At 39.2% G+C, this 21,076-nt stretch overlaps 1 protein-coding gene across 1 annotated transcript in view; it reads left to right on the top strand.

Annotated features, from left to right (window-relative positions):
- ago1 (argonaute RISC component 1) overlaps positions 1-14,808 on the top strand; it is a 47,130-nt gene extending 32,322 nt beyond the window's left edge. Inside the window, exons 8-19 of the mRNA XM_067447822.1 lie at positions 560-707; positions 785-904; positions 2,636-2,758; positions 3,672-3,805; positions 3,889-4,073; positions 4,151-4,310; positions 4,623-4,713; positions 8,449-8,643; positions 9,082-9,216; positions 10,361-10,462; positions 10,543-10,742; positions 13,509-14,808. Coding sequence (XP_067303923.1) covers positions 560-707; positions 785-904; positions 2,636-2,758; positions 3,672-3,805; positions 3,889-4,073; positions 4,151-4,310; positions 4,623-4,713; positions 8,449-8,643; positions 9,082-9,216; positions 10,361-10,462; positions 10,543-10,742; positions 13,509-13,617 — 1,702 coding nt within the window. The 3' untranslated portion in view covers positions 13,618-14,808. The remainder of the gene's footprint in view (positions 1-559; positions 708-784; positions 905-2,635; positions 2,759-3,671; positions 3,806-3,888; positions 4,074-4,150; positions 4,311-4,622; positions 4,714-8,448; positions 8,644-9,081; positions 9,217-10,360; positions 10,463-10,542; positions 10,743-13,508) is intronic.
- Positions 14,809-21,076: the final 6,268 nt, after the last annotated feature.

Genomic DNA, 21,076 nt, shown 5'->3' with positions numbered 1-21,076 from the left:
TTAGCTCTTCTCAGATGGTGCATTTTTAACTGCTTTTTATCGGTTTTAACTAACTTTTCTTAACTGTTATCAGTGTTTCTATATATAACTCTAGAGAGGAGCATTATGCTAAACATATGCAGTGTAATTATTATATTTTTACTTTGTCATCTTCATTTATTTAACATTTCTTTTGAATAAATCTGTCATGAAAACTAATTTTTATTATAGCCACTCTTTAATTGTTTCAAAAATGAATTGCAGTAAAAATCGAATTATATAATTTAAAAGTTGATATAAAAATGTACTTTCATGCAATTTAAATGTTTAGTGCAACAGTTTTATGAGCATTGACAAATGAATAGTTTATTTATTTTTTGGTTCTTGGCTAAATTAAATCTTTCATTTAGGTTTCAGTATTTTGGTGCATCACTAATTTCACATTATGCATGGGTAAACCTTAACATCGATGTGTAACTGATATGTGTGTGAAGCACGTCTTTGTTTCCTGCAGTCAAAAAGTTTATAAAACAACTGCCAACTTGGATGTAAATCTTGATCCTGTCAATCGTGTCCCCAGGTTTCCCCTGCAGCTTGAAAGCGGACAGACGGTAGAATGTACCGTAGCTCAATACTTCAAGCAGAAGTACAACCTGCAGCTGAAATACCCCCACCTGCCCTGTCTACAGGTGGGGCAGGAGCAGAAGCACACCTACCTGCCCCTGGAGGTGAGTCCTGTCATCCGCACGACTGTTACGCCGATTGAACACGTTCTCGGTTCTTATACGGTTTGCTGTTCTCGTAGGTGTGCAACATTGTAGCAGGGCAGCGGTGCATCAAGAAACTGACAGATAATCAAACATCCACCATGATCAAAGCCACAGCACGATCAGCACCAGACAGACAGGAGGAGATCAGCAGACTGGTGAGTGAGTGCTGACCTCTAGTGTGCATGAAGGAAACCATGGCCAGGTTTACATATAATGAGCACAAGTGCATTGTTGCCATGGCTACATACCAGAGTATTTTTACCCATAGGATAATATGGGGCTGACATTTTTTTATTTTCAGCCTAATTTTACAGTGGTGGATGTAAGGAGGGGATATTAAAAGGTGATGCAAGGAACAGATATTTGGTTTTAATGACCCTACAAGTTTGATTAAACCATCACAATTTGAGGCAAAAATCTAATATATATTTTTAATATTTTATATGAAGGAAGAACTAAACTTAGTTAAGGTATTCATCTGACAAAATCAATTTAAGCAAAAAAACAAAAACAAAACATAGCTGTAGGTTTTATTTTACCAAGCCAAAAAAAATGCACAGAAAAACATAAAGCATAAATGGACTACAACATAATCTTATTTTTGCAGCCTGGCCAAAAATGATATCGGCACAACATGTTTCATTGCATCATTATCACAAATACAAAAACAAGTTTTCAAGTTATCCAATTGTTTTTTTGGTTTGATTATACAGAGAGTCAAGAAGATAATATATCTTCTCTGATGACTTGCATTTAATCCAGAATCATCCTAATACAAAGGTTTGCTGCTCTCAGATTTGAGTCGTTTGTTTCGGCCGTACGGAGTCAGCTGGGGATCAAGGCTAGGGTTGGGAAGTGAAAATCGATTCCTATTCTGGAATCGGATACTTGTTATTATAAAATTAAAATTATGATTCCTCTTATTGATTCCTTTGTCTGCATTTTAACATGACTTTAAACCAATCAAGCGCAAGAAGATCCGCATGCTATTTTCCGTGCTGCACACACATCCAATGCACGCTCACAGAAAATGTGATTTTAATGAGATTTGAAACCATTTAAGCGCAATAAGACCCGCGCACTGTTTTCTGTGGAGGCGGAGCTTGCATTTTTTCAAGATTGCTTCGTTTAGATTTTTTTTGTTGTAATAAAATAATTTAGTTCAGTTAGAGAACAGACACTACAATTATAAACTGAACATTTCTGTTCAATACAGTGCGAGTCGAACGATAGTCGCAGCACAAACACAGCAGGAGTCAGATTTCATTCATTCATAAATAAATATATATTTATTTATTTATTTATTTATTTATTTATATATATATATATATATATATATATATATATATATATATATATATATATATATATATGAAGATCGCACATGTAATATAAGTTCTGTTGGTATAGCAAAACCAACTATCAGAGACAAAGCTGTAATAACAGATCAACAATATATATATATATATAATATATAAACAGAAAAACTAAATATTGTGATGTTAGTTTTTTCCATTATTCTGCATTAATGTAGACTTTTTCAGAAAAGGTTTACTTTCCCATTTATTTTCTTACTGCATTTTCTTGGTCTGAATTATTTACCGTTTCAGTAATTCCAAATAAAACAGTTTTGTTATCTTTTGTGACAATGTAATAACTTGTCTCGCCTCTGAAATTACATTTCTTTTCTAATATAATATTGTTACACCCAATTTACAAATAATTTCCCGATGGATAAAATTATTAAATTATTTAACTTATTCTCAACTATCCTGTTTCATTCAATAATGCATCACATTACAGAGTAACGTGCTGTGATGCAGGTTCATACTGCCTGTATGAGACATTTTCATTATCTTTTTTTCTTTTCTTTTTTTTTTGCTCAGATGAAAAACGCAAACTTTAATCTGGATCCCTACATTCAAGAGTTTGGAATCAAAGTGAAGGACGACATGGCCGAGGTGACCGGGAGAGTCCTTCCTGCTCCGATCCTGCAGTACGGTGGTCGGGTAAGAGCTCAAGCTGCTTCTGTTCCAGATCTTAAACTGGAGTTCATGGCGCTTGCAACGCCAATGTTATGGGTTCGATTCCCAGTGAATGCATGAATGTACAAAATACACTACCGGTCAAAAGTTTGGAATAACTGTAAGTATGAAAGAAGTGTCTTCTGCTCACCAAGGCTGCATTTATTTGATAAAAAAATTACAGCAAAAACAGTCATTTGGCGGAGGCTTTTTTCCCCCAAAATAACTCACATTGCATTGAATGTTTTATTACATTTATGATTAATATTGCTTTTTGACATTTTTGTGGAAACTTTGATAAGCTACCATTCAAAAGTAATTCAATTAGTACTTTAATTCAGCCAGGATGCACTGAATTTATCAAAACTGATATTTTCTTGTTCATTTTACATCTATAGCAATATTTCTTATTTTGTTTTTATTTAGTATCTTTTATATTTTTTAAATAAATCCTGTTCTTTTGATCTCTCTGTTCATCAAAGGATCCTGAAAAATATGCATCACAGATTCCACAACTGTGTCATTTCACATTTGATAGTAATCAGAAATGTTTCTTGATTTCTGAAGGATCATGTGACACTGAAGACTGGTGTAATGATGCTAAAAATTCAGCTTTGATCACAGGAATAAATTGCATTGTAAAATATATTCAAATAGAAAATGTTTTTTTTTAAACTGTACAAATATTTCACAATAAATTACATTTTACAATATAAAATACAATACATATTAGATTTCAATAATATTTCACATTATTCATTATTTTACTTATTATAATCAAAAACTTTCAATGCAATGTAAGTCACTTTGGTTAAAAGCATCTGTTGACACTTCCAGTGTAGAGAGCTTTGAGTGATGCTGTGAGGTTTCTAAATTCTCTTTATCTTACGGTGAACAGAATCGTGCCATCGCGACTCCCAACCAGGGTGTGTGGGATATGAGAGGAAAGCAGTTCTACAACGGCATTGAGATCAAAGTTTGGGCCATCGCTTGCTTCGCGCCGCAGAAACAGTGTCGGGAAGAAGTGCTCAAGTAAGGACGGCCACATACAGTAAAGAATAATACAGCCACGAGTACTTCAGTGGTAACGTTTGCGACCACGATCTCTTCCTCAGGAACTTCACAGACCAGCTGCGTAAGATCTCAAAGGATGCTGGGATGCCCATCCAGGGTCAGCCGTGTTTCTGTAAGTACGCTCAGGGAGCCGACAGCGTGGAGCCCATGTTCAGACACCTGAAGAACACCTACTCTGGACTGCAGCTCATCATCGTCATCCTGCCGGGAAAAACACCCGTCTACGGTAAGACCGTCACACACAGAGCTGCCCTCCTGCCGAACGCCTTCAGACTAACAAACACACGCGTTTGATTTGTGCAGCGGAAGTGAAGCGTGTTGGAGACACTCTTCTAGGAATGGCCACTCAGTGTGTGCAGGTGAAGAACGTGGTGAAAACCTCGCCTCAGACGCTCTCCAACCTCTGCCTCAAAATCAACGTCAAACTCGGCGGCATCAACAACATCCTGGTCCCGCATCAACGGTTAGTGTGTTACTGAAGTGTTTCTGCCTGGATGTGTTTAGATTTAATATGCAGTCCGTAAGCATGGACACTAGGGCTGAAATATATATGAAATATGGCTGCATTTATCAAATCGCAAAGGATGCGTTTTAATTAAATAAATACAGCATTATGCGCTGTGTGTTTCCGAGTCAAGCGTGGCAATGTAGTTTTTTTGTCAAAATAAAAGTTTTATGTTTTAACGCTTGAAAATGAAGAAATCAAAATTCCCCAAAAAATCCCCTCAAAAAGTCATACAGTGTGAAAAAAATTCTTTCTTTATGCTTTGCACAGGTCTGCAGTGTTCCAGCAGCCAGTGATCTTCCTCGGAGCAGATGTTACTCACCCGCCGGCTGGTGACGGGAAGAAGCCCTCTATTACTGCTGTGAGCATGTCACACACACACACACACACACACACACATACACACTGCGCTTCAACACTGTTCTTCTCAATTCTCGTCAGCAGAGATTTTTAACCCAAGTATTGCTGAGAAGATAATAAACATTTAAACATCACACTCTTTAGAAAGTGCAACCATAATCATGTAGACAAAACAGTTTGTGCTGTTTTTAAGAGCTGCTTAGATGCAGGTTTATCTGAAATAAATCATGCAACAATAATAGTCTGATAAATAAATAGTAATTCAGCAAATGGCAAATAAATGCACATCTCGTCTTTGTGAGTGCAAATAACAAAATATATTTAAAAATCCATAAATCGGCAAAAAATAAAAGCGGTAAGTTCCCCGGCGCTTTCTCTTGAAGACAATACGAAAGTGACTTAAACTGCAATTCTTCGACTGGCCACTAGGGGCAGGCTCCAGAAGGAGCAGAATCTCATTGAGCTCATGTTAAAATGTCCAACTTTACAGCAGAAAAAAACTGGTACAAATTGTAGTTTTGATGATGACTGTGAGGGGGGGGGGTGAATTTTTTTAAAATAACTTATTCGATTACACTATATAAAGTCTTAAAGTTCTGCATAATTAAGGGCTTGGTTACTTTGATTGACAGGTGGATAGCCATTTATCCGCCGTCTATAGTCATTGCGTCACCTAAGCTCCGCCCACATACCGCCTATTTGCCCATTTTCTGTTATCCGGGAGCGACACGCGATGACTTGCTCGCAAGATGGCAACCCCCAGTGCGCCCCTACTTAAAGCTTCAGAACGGGTTTTAGGAATCCTATGGGTGACGTCACGGACACTACGTCCATATTTTTTCACAGTCTATGGTTGAAACTAGCAGTTGTGGTAACTGCGCGGGACATTTCCCAAACACTAACGCTTGACCAATCACAACACACTGCTCGAGCCGACCAATCAGAGCCCAGTGTGCTTTTCAGAAGGAGGGGCTTCATAGAGACAGGAACTAAACAGCATTACTGACAGACATTGCAACAATGGAGAATATCGGGAAAATAATCAACATTCAAGCATGAAAACCTGTTCTAGTAGAGCCAAAACACAAATTCAAGACTTTGATAAAGGTCATAATAAGTCATCATTCAACCAGATTATTTTGTTTTAATTAAGATAAACAAAGCCTGAATTGACCTTACAGGTCATATGACCGGGACATAATGAAGTTATATAAATGTAATGCAACTCTCAGACCCAACCTGAGTTGTAAAGGCACTTCATTTTAGTCTTATATGGAAGGCTATAATTATCCTAAAAAATGAGCCGCCCAGTTTGCTGTGCTTAACGGCACTGACAGCCCTGGATGTGGCTCAGAACACAGGCGGGAGTGAAAGGGAGGATGTACCGGAGGAGGGCAGGACAGGATGGGAGCTTTGAAAAGGAAAAATGGCTCGTCGGTGACTCACAGATGCGGAGGAAATGATGTCAGCTCCCGCCCTGCGCATGCAACCACTTGTAAGCGCGTATTCTTTTGCCCGTTGCCAAGCGATGGTGACAAAGGGCTGAGTCATGCAGTCGGACTCAGGGAACGTTTACAGAGGCTGGATGATGTGGAGGGAGTGTAAGGAGCATGAGGTAAACTGCTGACGACAACCAATTTTGGTTTTCTGCAACTAGGGGCGGCAGATTTCTGTAACCTCTCCGCAGGCCGTCTGCAGACACTCACTCACGTCTGTTTTGCATTATTTGCAGTTTTTTCAGTGTTGCTGACATACACTGCTCTGGTGTATGCAGTTTATATTTTTCACTTTTGGGATTTTTTTTCTATACTTTTTTTGCACTTTTTGTTAGGCGGTTGCTTACTGTACAGAAACATTTGCACTGTCAACCTTTGCCTTTTTTTGTCACAAGTGTACACATGTTAAAATGTTTGTGCAGCTATTGAAATGTAGATTTTTATCTAAGACATGCACTACCATTCAAACGTTTAGGGTCAGTAAGATTTTTTTTTAAAGAAATTAATACCTTTATAACAGCAAAGATACATTAAATTGATTAGAAGGAACCATAAAGACTTTTAAAATGTTACAAAATATTTTGACTTTTAAACTTTCTATTCATCAAAGAATCCTGGGGAAAAAGTATCATGGTTTCCACAAAAATATTACACAATATTTAACATTGATGATAATAATCATAAATGTTTCTTGAACATCCAATCATCATATGAGAATGATTTGTGAAGGATCATGTGACACTGAAGACTGGAGTAATGATCATAAATTCAGCTTTGATCACAAGAATAAATTACACTTTACTATATATTCACATAAAAATAATATTTCAGAATTTGTATTTTTTTTAATCAAATAAATGCAGTTTTTGTGAGCAGAAGAGACTTCTTTAAAAGTCTTTTGACCCTAAAATTCTGAGTGGAAGTGCACCGGGTCACCTGATCAACATCTAAACCAGGGGTTGCAATCTACGGCACGAAAGCTTACTGTTTGTTCTGCTGTATTTTTCTGCTTGGATTTGAGAAAAAAAGTTGAGCTATGCTTTTTGGAAATATTCAACTAAATATATAGAGTCCTGTCAGACACATTGATTGTTATTCAAATCTGTTATTCAAAATCTAAGTACAAAAAAAAAAAAACAGATCTGACAATCGTTTCCGAAATATTTAATGGGCTAGTTCACGCTAAACTGTAAATTCTGTCTTTAATTCATGTCCCTCTTGATGTTCCAAACCCGCAAGACCTTCGCTCATCTTCAAAACACAAATGAAGATATTTTTTATGAAATTCAAAAGATTTCTGAACCACCCATCAGCAGCAACGCCATTGCAAGGCCAAGAAAGGAAGTAAAGATATCTTTAAAATAGTCCATGTGACTCCAGTGGTTTAACCTTAATGTTATGAAAGGGCGAGTCATTTTGGCACAGACGAGAAGAAATTGTTGAATAAAGTCGTTATTTTCACACTCATCGCTTCATTACATTAAGTTTGAACCACTGGAGTCACGTGGACTATTTTAACCATGTCTTTACTTCCTTTCTGGACCTTGAAAGTGTTCGTTAAACTGCTTTCTATGGAGGGTCAGAGAGCTCTCGGGTTTCATCAGAAATATCTTCATTTGTGTTTTGAAGATGAACGGGTCTTATGGGTTTGGAACGACAGGAGGGCGAGGAATTAATGACAGAAATTACATTTTTGGGTGAACTATCCCTTTAAGGTCTTGCACTATTTCTATGTCACTAATCAAACAAGCAAGTTTGTGATTTATCAAGTAATGTTTAATCATCAAAGCTTTTTAAAAATCATCGGGGTTATGGCACAGGGATTAACTAGGAAATCTAATGGTGTGTCACACTTGCCAGGTTTGGTTGGATTCAAACGACCCCTGGTGTGATTGCTCTTAGTGCGGTTTATTTGATAAAAGTGTGAACGCTGCCATCTGAACCCGTGGACACCAAACTAGTGGATTGAGACCAAATACATGTTTTTTCTCATCATAGTTGCCCATCATAGTTCGGTACAGGCGTCAGAACCGCATCTCCTCGCAGCAGATCTTGGTTTGTGTGTGTGACGGAGGGATCCCTTCGTCCGTCACACGTTTTATAAGCTCTTCACAAGTTCTCAGCTGGTACCACCGTGTAGCTACACACAGCGAGCACATTTAGCCCAGAACACAGCATTGTTTGGGATGTCCAGTAAGTTCCTCTAACATATTATATTTTGCCGTAACTGATCTGGGCAGGTGGTTGGCAGTATGGACGCTCATCCCAGCAGGTACTGCGCTACAGTACGAGTACAGCGACCCAGGCAGGAGATTATTGAAGACCTCTCCTACATGGTGCGAGAGCTGCTCATCCAGTTCTACAAGTCAACCCGCTTCAAACCCACCAGAATCATCTTCTACAGGGACGGCGTCCCAGAAGGACAGTTACCACAAGTAAGGCCCTTTTTCTAATGTTTTTGATGTTTACCAATGCATTTATTTGATCAGAAATGAAGTAAAAACAGGAACATTGTGAAATATTATTACAGTTTAAATTTCTACGTGACTATATAGTAAAGGGTAGTTTATTCCTGTGATCAAAGCTGAATTTTCAGCATCATTACTCCAGTCTTCAGTGTCACATGATCCTTCACAAATCATTCGGATGTGAGGATTTGATGCTCAAGAAAAAAATATGATTATTATCAGTGTTGAAAACCTTTAATATTTTGGTGGAAAGCCCGATACATTTGTTCAGGATTCTCTGATGAATAGTAGGTTCAAAAGAACAGTGTTTATTTAAAATATATATATTTTTGTGGCATTTTAAATGCACTTTTGGTCAGTTGAATGCAGTCTCATGATGATTTGTCACGTGTTTTCTCCGTGTAGATCCTGCACTATGAGCTGTTGGCCATCAGAGATGCCTGCATCAAGCTGGAAAAGGACTACCAGCCGGGAATCACATACATAGTAGTGCAAAAACGCCACCACACGCGGCTCTTCTGCGCTGATAAATCAGAACGAGTGAGTTTCTCAAAAACAGCATTTTACAGTCGACATTCCAGAGGCAGTTTTTTATTTGAGTATCATTGCTGTACTATAGTATATCACAGTTTTTGTACATATTTTGAATTTTAATATTATATAAATACTTTAGGGGTGTGTATTGTCACGTCTCACAATTCAACTCGATTACGATTTTCATGTCAACGGTTTAAAGCGATATCACCATGCGTTGAATCTTCAATTTTCAATCTTACTGCACATGACTCCCTTTTTATTTTATCTGCTATTTTATTTGCAATGTAGCAAACATCAAACACAACTTCAATCTGAACACACAGACGACAGGAGCATTTAGAGCTAACAAACACTAAATACTAAAAGTACATGAAAAGTAGTGGAGTTAAGTTACACAAACATTTTAATCATTTTAAGCACGTGCAACACATTTGCAAACACACGCATGCAGCCTCACTCGCACATGCATGCATGCAGTCTCGCACACATACACACTAACACTCAAGAAGCCTTTCACACACTCACTCGCACATGCATTCAGCCTCGCACACACACACACACTCGCACGCACACGCATGCAGCCTTACACAACCGCATGAAGTCTTCTGCACGCATACACACACACAAACTCACACTCATGAAGCCTTGTATGCACACATACATGCTTGCAAGCACACACACACAAATGCACGCACATGCTCACACGCTGCAAAAGTTCAAATAGTGGTTACATTTTTTTAATCACTCACTTTTGTGTTTTGCCTCCCTCCGCCATTTTAAACTAGTGTGAGAAACGCGTACGTGACGAATGATGCCAGATAAACGTCAGTAGGCTATAATCGATTATGGTCTATCACTGCATCGATGCAGAATCGGTAACGTCCGCATCGGCAAGCAACGATTGATGGAGTAGGTCTAGCCTTCCTTTAAAGTGACGGCTATTTAAAACCATGACAGAGAAAGCAGATTTCTGTTAAACTGGTTGAAAAGGCTATTTTAGTCTAAGACTAGGCTCTGTCCGGAAAACATATTCAATTGTACTATTAAAAACTGTTTATTTTAAGTAATGAAAATGTTTTTTATGTTTTTAGTTTGAGTTAATGCTAATAATTCATTAGTTAATTCTAATTCCTGTGATTTTGCTCAGATTGGGAAGAGTGGGAACATTCCAGCAGGAACTACGGTTGACACCAGCATCACGCATCCATTCGAGTTTGATTTCTACCTGTGCAGTCACGCAGGTATTCAGGTAAGCACACAGACTCGGTGCAGACGTTCATGGCTGTGTACTTGTGAATGTGGTTTGATCTTCTGTTGTCCTGGTCTCAGGGCACCAGCCGGCCCTCACACTACTACGTCCTGTGGGACGACAATCGCTTTACGGCTGATGAGCTGCAGATTCTCACCTACCAGCTGTGCCACACCTATGTGCGCTGCACCCGCTCCGTGTCCATCCCAGCGCCTGCGTACTACGCCCGGCTGGTGGCTTTCCGAGCCCGCTACCATCTGGTGGATAAGGAACATGACAGGTGAGATAGAGCATCTGTAGCTTTGATGCCATGAAACTGCATTAGCAATGCGTTTTATTTGGGTGGACCCTCAAAAGTGACGCATGCAGTGATGCATGTCCTCATCATTTCTTTGTATGACAGACGGGCCAAAAATGCAGGCAAATAATCAACTCCAAGCACAACTACACAATATGCAGAAACACTTTATTTTACACTGTCCTTGTTACATATGTTACATGTACTTACCATATAATAACAGTTAATTATGCATATTACTGTACATGCAACTAACCCTCAACCTTAATCCTACCCTAGCCCTATAGTAAGTACATGTAGTTAATTAATATTACTCTGTACTTAAATATATAATTACACTGCAACAATGACACTGTAAAATAAAGTGTAACCCAATATGCTTACAAAATCTTTAATAATATTCTAATAAAGGGTGAAGATATCAATTTTCCACCTTTTTTCACTTTTGGCCACTACTGTACAAATATTGGGAAAAAATGTGTCTATTTTTATTTAGAACTTAAATAGAACAAACTTTCAGTATTGAATGAATAAATGTTTATAATCAACACAAGCAGTTATGCATTTATTTGATTTATTGAGCTTCTTAATAATATTTTTTTTTTTTGCTTGCAGTTTTTCCGAATTTATTTTGTAGTAAGTAACGAAAATGCTTTGGGGAAATGTATCGGAGTAAAAGTAAAAGTTGACAGAAATATAAAAGATTCTCAGATTGTAATGATCATGTTGATAAATAACTGTGTTAGCCTAGAAATCTAGACGCACCCTAGTGGCAGCAAATCTAATCTGCCCGCAAGTGTCGTCTAGCAACTCTCAATACCCTTCTGAGCTGTAAACGCCAAACTCTGGTCAGGCCAATCACATCTTGTATAGAGTCGGTGGGCGCGGCCATAATGACGACGGTCGAGTTGTGTTTGCGTGCTTCTAGTAAACACAGAAACTGTCGAACGGTGGCGGTCTTTCGAATCAGCTTTGACCGCGACTCTGGAAGACTTGGAGTTAAGCTTTTCTCTTAACTCCAAAAGAACAAAGAACGGCACTGAAGTCATTCTTAAGAAGTGAAGATGTGTTCTGAGTTTAGCCGACCGGATACGGTGAATGTTTAATCTGTCAACGAGCTCCGGTTCCCCTTTGTTGCTCTGGTTGGTTGTAGCGCTATCCTATCGCGTGCAGAGGGAGTTTGAAAGACAACCGTTTATCCGCCCCTCGGATTGAGCTGTCAATGGTGAGTTTCCAGACCAAACATCTTGATGTGGGTCTGGCTTGTCAGGCTATAACTGTGTATCCTTAAATATTTTTCTCTTTTTACCACACCGGCAAAGATTGTGTATTCCAGCGCGCATGCAGACAGGGTTGCCAAGTTTTTACCCCAAAACCTGCCAACTACTAACGTAAGGCGTCGTTTTGTTGCTCTGATTGGTTGTAGGTCTATCCAATTGATGTCTTTCCTGGTTCGGTTGAAACACGCCCCATAATCACAGCCCAATGGAGCATCAGACTCATATTCTGACTAGAATTGAGTATGACCACGTCAGGCTAGGTCAGAAGTCATATTAGATAATAATAATAATAATAAGTTTTATTTATATAGCGCCTTTCCAGAGCTCAAGGACACTTTACAATAAACAAACAACAATAAAGCCAATCTACAAACAGAGTAGACAGAACAACAGTAGGCAATTGAGAGTGCAAGTACAATAATAAAGAAATCGGGGTGAAGAAAAAAAAAAAAATAGATCAATAGATATTTGTAAGGTTATTCGAAAGATTGGAGTCGGATGTCGTGTCGATGCGGCATCTACAGGGGGAGTTTAATTGACACACTCTCTGCAGACATTTCAGGGATGTGTGGGTCATGTCCAGACGGATACGCCCAGATCCGGCTGACTGCAGTAAACCTCGGGATAAACAGAGAGACTAACATTAGCGTGCCATTGTTGTTATGATGTAGAGTACATCAGATGTTATAGGAAGTGTTCCTGGTTCCCGCTGACCTAGTTAATGCTAGCCTACTGTAACAGTTTTATTACTTTGTTACATTACACCACTGAGTAACAAAGTATGTATTGGATCGGAGGTGCGCTATAATGTTCCAGTCATTCATCAACTGAAAACAGGATAGACTAATTGATTCTTGGTTTCATAAAAATGAGAATCGATTAAATCTTAAAGGGATACTCCACCGTTTTTTTTCATATAAAATATGAATATAAATTATGTAATAATAATTTTGTTATACTCGGCACACTAAAAAGTCACGTCTGAAAGGATTTTTCAGGTGTGACTTTTTACTGCGCCGAGTCAAAGTACTCTCAGAAGTGCTATTACGCCATACAAAATAGTTCTCCTTTTTTAACCCGCTTCGAAAAGCACCACATTTTATTTTGTGTCACCATACTTGGTTGTTCAACTATTGATGTAACTGTATTTAAATAGGGAAAACGTGGAGGTGTTTGGTCGCTTCTAACTTGATCTCTGTTCGGTACCATAGTGAATGAACTGGGCTTAGTGTGCTAAGCTAAATGCTATTAGATCGTCACCGCGCGTCAGAGCGATTAAGTGCATGCTCTCAGACGAGAGAGGTATGGATCAACTCGTCTTAGTTAAGGGAATAACAGTTTAATATGAAAAAAACGGTGGAGTATCCCTTTAATATTTTTACCCAGCCCTAGTAACAAGGTTTTTGTCACATTCCCAGAAACAATACCAGTTCTTTAATCTTCCTCTGTCTTGTCTCTCCGTCTATAGCGGGGAGGGCAGCCACGTCTCCGGGCAGAGCAACGGCCGGGATCCCCAAGCATTGGCCAAAGCGGTGCAGATTCACCACGACACCCTGAGGACCATGTACTTTGCCTGAGCAAAGCTTCTCTGCCACACCTCATCGGGCCGGAGAGCTTTGGACCGCCACACACCCCTCGAGCCAGTTCACCTGGTGCTACCAGTCCTGTGAAGCCCACAGAACTGAACATGGAGTCTCACTCTTTGCGTTTTGTCGAGTCTGGCTGAACTATGCTCTTTTTTATTTAATTGTGTATTATTGTATACTACCTTCGCACTCCCACATGTACGTATGTATGCAATACGGAGGGAAGGAACGCAGACGAATCTGTCGTTTTGTATGTCACCACAAAGCTGCCTCTTAACCTGTCCGTCTGGGCGATGCCAGAGTTCAGACGCCCCAAGTGGAGGAATTGTTGTTACTTCCTTTGGCATTATTTTTATTGTTGTGTGAAAGTTTCTTTTAAAATGTTTATTTTTGTGAATGACATGGTACATTAGCACTTAGTTTTAGATGAAGAGCACCGCGAGCCGCGTTTCCGTGTTGTCTGTGAAGCGTAGGAAGCGCAGGCAGTGATCAACTGTAGCAGATGCAGGTGTCTCTCCGGCGGATATCACGTTTAGACTCGCCTCGTTAGTTAAAGAGTGGCCGAATTAGCGTAACGATAGATGGACCACTGAGTGCATTCCCTGCACATGCGCTGTCACATCAGCATAACACCGAAACCTGCATTACGCACCAGCCAAACATGATGCCAACTGTTCAAAGAGCCCTCGTCTGCAAGATGTGCGTTTTTATGCACTTGATTTCCTCTATGCTCTTCTGGAAGGGTCCCCCCCCCCCCCCCCCCCCCCTCCAGTGCACATAAATCTTCTTAAACTCACAGGAATAGTTCACCCAACAATGACAATTTCTTTGATCATTTGCTCACCCTCGTGTCATTGCAAACCCTTCATTATTTGCTTTCTTCCATCAAACACAATATGTGCTCTGTTCAATACAACACTAGTAGAAGGTGACGCTCTAAAAAGCATTATGTGTAAGAAAAAGACCCAGATTTGTAACTTTGGTTCATACGTTTCATATGCAAATTTTTAACGGTTGCTTCAAGTGAGATTTAAGAGCTGCAATGAAGATGTTAATCAGTTAGTGAATTAATTTTGTTCTGTTCCTCACATAAATCTATCATGTGAATTCAGAAGACTTGGAATACAGCATGCAAATACAAATGTGTGTGTGTGTATATGCATATATATGTATATATATATATATATATATATATATATATATATATATATATATATATATATATATACATACATACATACGTATTGATGCATGCATGCACGCACACATACACACACACAAATACATACATGCTTGAACACACACATACACACATATACAGCTCTGAAAAAATAATTTCTTCCAGAGCTGTATATACATATACACAGAGATATATAAATATGTGTTATGATGTAAATAATGAGGGTTTGGTATGATATGTTAATGTACATTTTTATTGTTGGGTGAACTTATCTTTTAAAAACATTTCTTCCACTGACCTCTGTAAACGAAGCAATACAAGGTCACTGAGAGCGGTCAGAAAGAAAAACACACGGCACGTTCACAATGCTAGAAGAGTGAGATCCGTTTGTCTCATTTAAGAAACCCAACAATGCAGGAATACCTGTTTGTATATAGCGACCCACTGCTCTCCTGAAGGCTGTTGGGTCACATGACCACCCACTCCCACCCGCCATAGTCGGTAACACTGCCACATTCCCTACCTAACACACACACACACGCACACACATTTGCCAGTATCATTGCACCTTTTACACTCCTCGCCTGTCAACCGTTGGTGCAGTGAGCATGCAGGAGAACGCGGGTTAGGGGAACATTATGCCATGAAATCATGTCATATGGTGGATGTATGAAATGCATGTTTAAACTGAGTTTTTGTTGTAACTGGAGCCTCTTAGTAATCATGTTAAGATTGTGCCCGTACTAACATTTGCCATACTTTCTCATCTGTTGTGAAAGAAATAGTTCAGGCAAAAATGAAAATTCAGTCATTACTCACACTTCCAAATCTGGGTCCACACAATAACAGATCATAGGATGAATAAATAATGACAGAATTTTCTTTTTTGCTGAACTGTCTCTTTAAGGAAACCTAAAAAGTGGCGTCAAATCTCCACAAGGTGGCATTGTTGGAAGACGCCACAGCTCGCCTCAAAGGGTCTGATGAAATTCAAAGGGATTTTTAGATGTAACGCTTGACCATGCTTTATTTTTAACTCATGTTTATGAAATGTATACAAAGACATGCCTTTATATATTAGGTTTTACCAACCCAACGAGGTGATTTTTATTGATCCCCACTGTATAATATTAATCTGGTCTGTCCTAGACTAAATATTCTGATGCAGTACTTGACTCTCAAAAGCCACAGGCACCTCGCGGATGAAGAACAAGATGGAGGTGCCCAACGGGGTAATTGGAGAGTGAACTTCACCCGACCTCAATGTCTAAGCAATATTAAGCCACTGATAAAGAACAGTCCGTATCATAGCACTTCCCAGTAGATTCAGTGAATGGTGACATAAGCAAGTCATTTTGGCTCTGTATGTAATAGTGAGAGGACTTTGTTCGGGATGATTATTTTTTAAAGAAATTAAAAGTTGTTTTTTATTAAACTGTGTTGAGCTTTTCAATATTTACTGCTTTTTACAGTCTTTTGCCCATCACTGGCTGAATCTTGAGCTCTGCATTCTGTAATTCATAGGTTTATCTATTGGAGTAAATGCATTTGCTGGGGGCTTTACTTCCAAAAATGTGACATTTTCAAGAAAAACAAGATATTCAGTGTGAAAAATTATAACAACTGTTTCTTAGGAATAACATGGACTGATGAATCACGCTCATAAAGACCAGGAACGTGAATGTGGTCAAATTTGATTTCATGTTGACTTTATTAGGCCTACTTGCTGTTTTCATGCAACCTTTTCCACCGAGAACTAAGTAAAATCACTCACATCCTCTAATGTGGTTATTATTATTAATTCATGTTATCAGTATTCAAGATCATTTAAAGGGATAGTTTACCCAAAAAGTTTAATTAGCCCATGGTTTACTCACCCTCGAGTCATTCTAGGTGTATGACTTTCTTCTTTCAGACGAATACAATCAGAGTTATATGAACAATGTCCTGGCTAATCCAAGCTTTATAATGGCAGTGAATGCTTCTGTTTTGAAGTTCATAAAGGTGCATCTATCCATCATATACAGTATTGTTCAAAATAATAGCAGTACAATGTGACTAACCAGAATAATAAAGGTTTTTCGTATATTTTTTTATTGCTGCGTGGCAAACAAGTTACCAGTAGGTTCAGTAGATTCTCAGAAAACAAATGAGACCCAGCATTCATGATATGCACGCTCTTAAGGCTGTGCAATTGGGCAATTAGTTGAATTAGTTGAAAGGGGTGTGTTCAAAAAAATAGCAGTGTGGCATTCAATCACTGAGGTCATCAATTTTGTGAAGAAACAGGTGTGAATCAGGTGGCCCCTATTTAAGGATGAAGCCAACACTTGTTGAACATGCATTTGAAAGCTGAGGAAAGCTGTTCAGCTAAAATGATCTCCAATGCCTTAAAATGGAGAGCAAAACCAGAGAGACGTGGAAGAAAATGGAAGACAACCATCAAAATGGATAGAAGAATAACCAGAATGGCAAAGGCTCAGCCAATGATCACCTCCAGGATGATCAAAGACAGTCTGGAGTTACCTGTAAGTACTGTGACAGTTAGAAGACGTCTGTGTGAAGCTAATCTATTTTCAAGAATCCCCCGCAAAGTCCCTCTGTTAAAAAAAAGGCATGTGCAGAAGAGGTTACAATTTGCCAAAGAACACATCAACTGGCCTAAAGAGAAATGGAGGAACATTTTGTGGACTGATGAGAGTAAAATTGTTCTTTTTGGGTCCAAGGGCCACAGGCAGTTTGTGAGACGACCCCCAAACTCTGAATTCAAGCCACAGTACACAGTGAAGACAGTGAAGCATGGAGGTGCAAGCATCATGATATGGGCATGTTTCTCCTACTATGGTGTTGGGCCTATTTATCGCATACCAGGGATCATGGATCAGTTTGCATATGTTAAAATACTTGAAGAGGCCATGTTGCCCTATGCTGAAGAGGACATGCCCTTGAAACGGTTGTTTCAACAAGACAATGACCCAAAACACACTAGTAAACGGGCAAAGTCTTGGTTTCAAACCAACAAAATTAATGTTATGGAGTGGCCAGCCCAATCTCCAGACCTTAATCCAATTGAGAACTTGTGGGGTGATATCAAAAATGCTGTTTCTGAAGCAAAACCAAGAAATGTGAATGAATTGTGGAATGTTGTTAAAGAATCATGGAGTGGAATAACAGCTGAGAGGTGCCACAAGTTGGTTGACTCCATGCCACACAGAAGTCAAGCAGTTTTAAAAACCTGTGGTCATACAACTAAATATTAGTTTAGTGATTCACAGGATTGCTAAATCCCAGGAAAAAAAAAATGTTTGTACAAAATAGTTTTGAGTTTGTACAGTCAAAGGTAGACACTGCTATTTTTTTGAACACACCCCTTTCAACTAATTGCCCAATTGCACAGCCTTAAGAGCGTGCATATCATGAATGCTGGGTCTCATTTGTTTTCTGACAATCTACTGAACCTACTGGTAACTTGTTTGCCACGTAGCAATAAAAAATATACTAAAAACCTTGATTATTCTGGTTAGTCACATTGTACTGCTATTATTTTGAACAATACTGCTCCACATGGCTCTGGGGGTTTAATAAAGGACTTCTTAGCACTTTTTTAACAGTCACAAAGTAAGTTGAAATTCGAATGTAGTACCAACTCGCATTCACAATTTCTGACTCAGCATAGCGTTACCAAAGTCCCTTTGACAAGTCATTTTATTCGGCGGCCATTTTTAAAACGCCTCTCCGGAGCTTCTAACAGCAACTGCAATGACGCGATGACTTACACCTGTGAATCTGGACGGCCCAATCACATCGAGTAGGCTATAGAGTCGGCGGGCGGGGCCATAATGACGACGGCCGAGTTGCGTTTGCGTGCTACTAGTAACACAGTCTTCTAGTAAACACAGAAACTGGCGAACGGCGGCGGTCTTTCGAATCAGCTCTGCCCGCGCCTCCGGAAGACTTGGAGTTAAGCTTTTCTCTGAGAAAAGAACAAAGAGCGGCACTGAAGTCATTCTTAAAAAGGGAAGATGTGTTCGGAGTTTATCCGACCGGATACGGCGAATGTTTAATCAGTCAGCGAGCTCCCCTTCACCGTCGTTGCTCCGGTTGGTGTACCGCTATCCTATCGCGTGCAGAGGGAGTTTGAAAGACAACCGTTTATCCGCCCCTCGGATTGAGCTGTCAATGGTGAGTTTCCAGACCAAACATCTTGATGTGGGTCTGGCTTGTCAGGCTAGGAATAACCAGGATATTTTTAACATAACTCTGACTGTATTCGTCTGAAAGAAGAATGTCATATTCACCTAGGATGACTTGAGGGTGAGTAAATCATGGGCTAATTTTCATTTTTGGGTGAACTATCCTTTTAATTCAATGAGTTTACATTGTAATTCATGTTATCAATGTTTTCATTTAAGAAAATTCATAGTAAAATAAGTGGACAGATGGATAGATTTTAACAAGATGAACTACATGAGTAAAGATCATTGGGGCAAACTAACAAAGCCGTATGAATGTTTGATGAAAGTTTTATAAGCTTTAAATTTAATGAAGTGGAAAGAGAAAGAAAGACATTGCTAGCATTAATTAACATGTTTTAACACCTGGCTAGTATGAATTAGCATGTTGGTAACATACTTTAACATTTTGCTAACACTTAATTATCATATTGCTAGCATCTTTACATTGTTAGCATGGATTTATTATTGTAGCATTCTGTTAGCATGAATTAGCATTTTGCTAGAATAATTAACATTTTGCTTGCATGTTTTCAAGTAAGCATTTTTAACACATTTCTAACATCCATGTTGCTAGTGTGTGAGCATGTTATTAGAATTAATTAACATGTCATTAACATTATTTAGCATGTTGTTAGCATGAATTAACATTTTGCTAGCATGTTTTAACGTGAATTAACATGTTGCTATCTTGTTTTAACTTTAGCGTGAATTCGAACATACTGTGTGGCGTACCGTTTTTTTCTCATATATAGTAGGGAAGTATTCGATTTCAGACGCAGCCTTATTGTTCAAAAGTTTTGACCCCCGGATTGAAAGTCTGACACTGGGTCCGAAATTGAATACTTCAAAAACAGTAGACCAACAGAGTAGTGTGTCCGAATTCATAATATTCAGAAACCAGTAGGCGAAAAGTCCCCATACTTCCGGCGAGATTCTGAAGTGTGCATTCGATAGACACTTTACTATCCTATGAGGCCACGGGAGAGGATTTATGAATGGGATGAAGCGATGCAACTAACTCTGGTAGGTCATATGACAATGATAACATGGCAGCTGTAACACACATTCACATAGCCTAGAAATCTAGACGCACCCTAGCGGCAGAAAATTTAATCTGCCCGCAAGTGTCGTCTAGGAACTCTCAATACCCTTCTGAGCTGTATTCCCCTAACTCTTGCCGGACCAATCACATCGTGTATAGAGTCGGTGGGCGGGGCCATAATGACAACGGCCGAGTTGCGTTTGCGTGCTTCTAGTAAACACAGAAACTGGCGAATGGCGGCGTTCTTTCGAACCAGCTTTGACCGCAATTCTGGAAGACTAGGAGTTAAGCTTTTCTCTGAGAAAAGAACAAAGAGCGGCACTGAAGCCTTTTTAAAAAAAGGGAAGATGTGTTCGGGGTTTTGCTGACCGGATACGGCGAATGTTTAATCTATCAACGAGCTCCGCTTCACCTTCGTTGCTCTGGTTGGTGTAGCGCTATCCTATCGCGTGCAGAGGGAGTTTGAAAGACAACCGTTTATCCCGCCCCTCGGATTGAGCCCTGTCTATGGTGAGTTTCCAGAACAAACATCTTGATGTGGGTCTGGCTTGTCAAGCTAACATTTACACTATATAGAACACACTTTTTTAACGGTCGCAAAGTAAGTTCAAATTCCAATTTAGTCTAGTACCTACAAATAGTACATGATTTCTGAATTAGCTTAGTGTTGTTAAAGTCCCTCTGACAAGTCATTTCACTCGGCGGCCATCTTTCAAACGCCTCCCTGGAACTTGCAACAGCAGCTGCAGTGACGGGATGACTTAATTAATCAACGATTGACTTTTTCATTTAGAAGGCGGAGCTTATTCGCCATATTGGGTGTGGCACTTTCTCCCATTCACAATTAGGCTAATCAGTCTATATAAACTATATAAAACCTACTTTTTAACATTGCGAAGTAAAAATTCAAATGTATTACGTGCTCAGGCAGACGCACCGTGAGACTTTTAGAAGTTTTGACGACAATTGTCAGATAGAAAATACAGCACACCG

This window comes from Pseudorasbora parva, chromosome 7 (assembly GCF_024679245.1).
Source record: "Pseudorasbora parva isolate DD20220531a chromosome 7, ASM2467924v1, whole genome shotgun sequence".
Lineage (NCBI taxonomy): Eukaryota > Metazoa > Chordata > Actinopteri > Cypriniformes > Gobionidae > Pseudorasbora > Pseudorasbora parva.
This window is presented reverse-complemented; position numbering and strand designations above follow the sequence as displayed.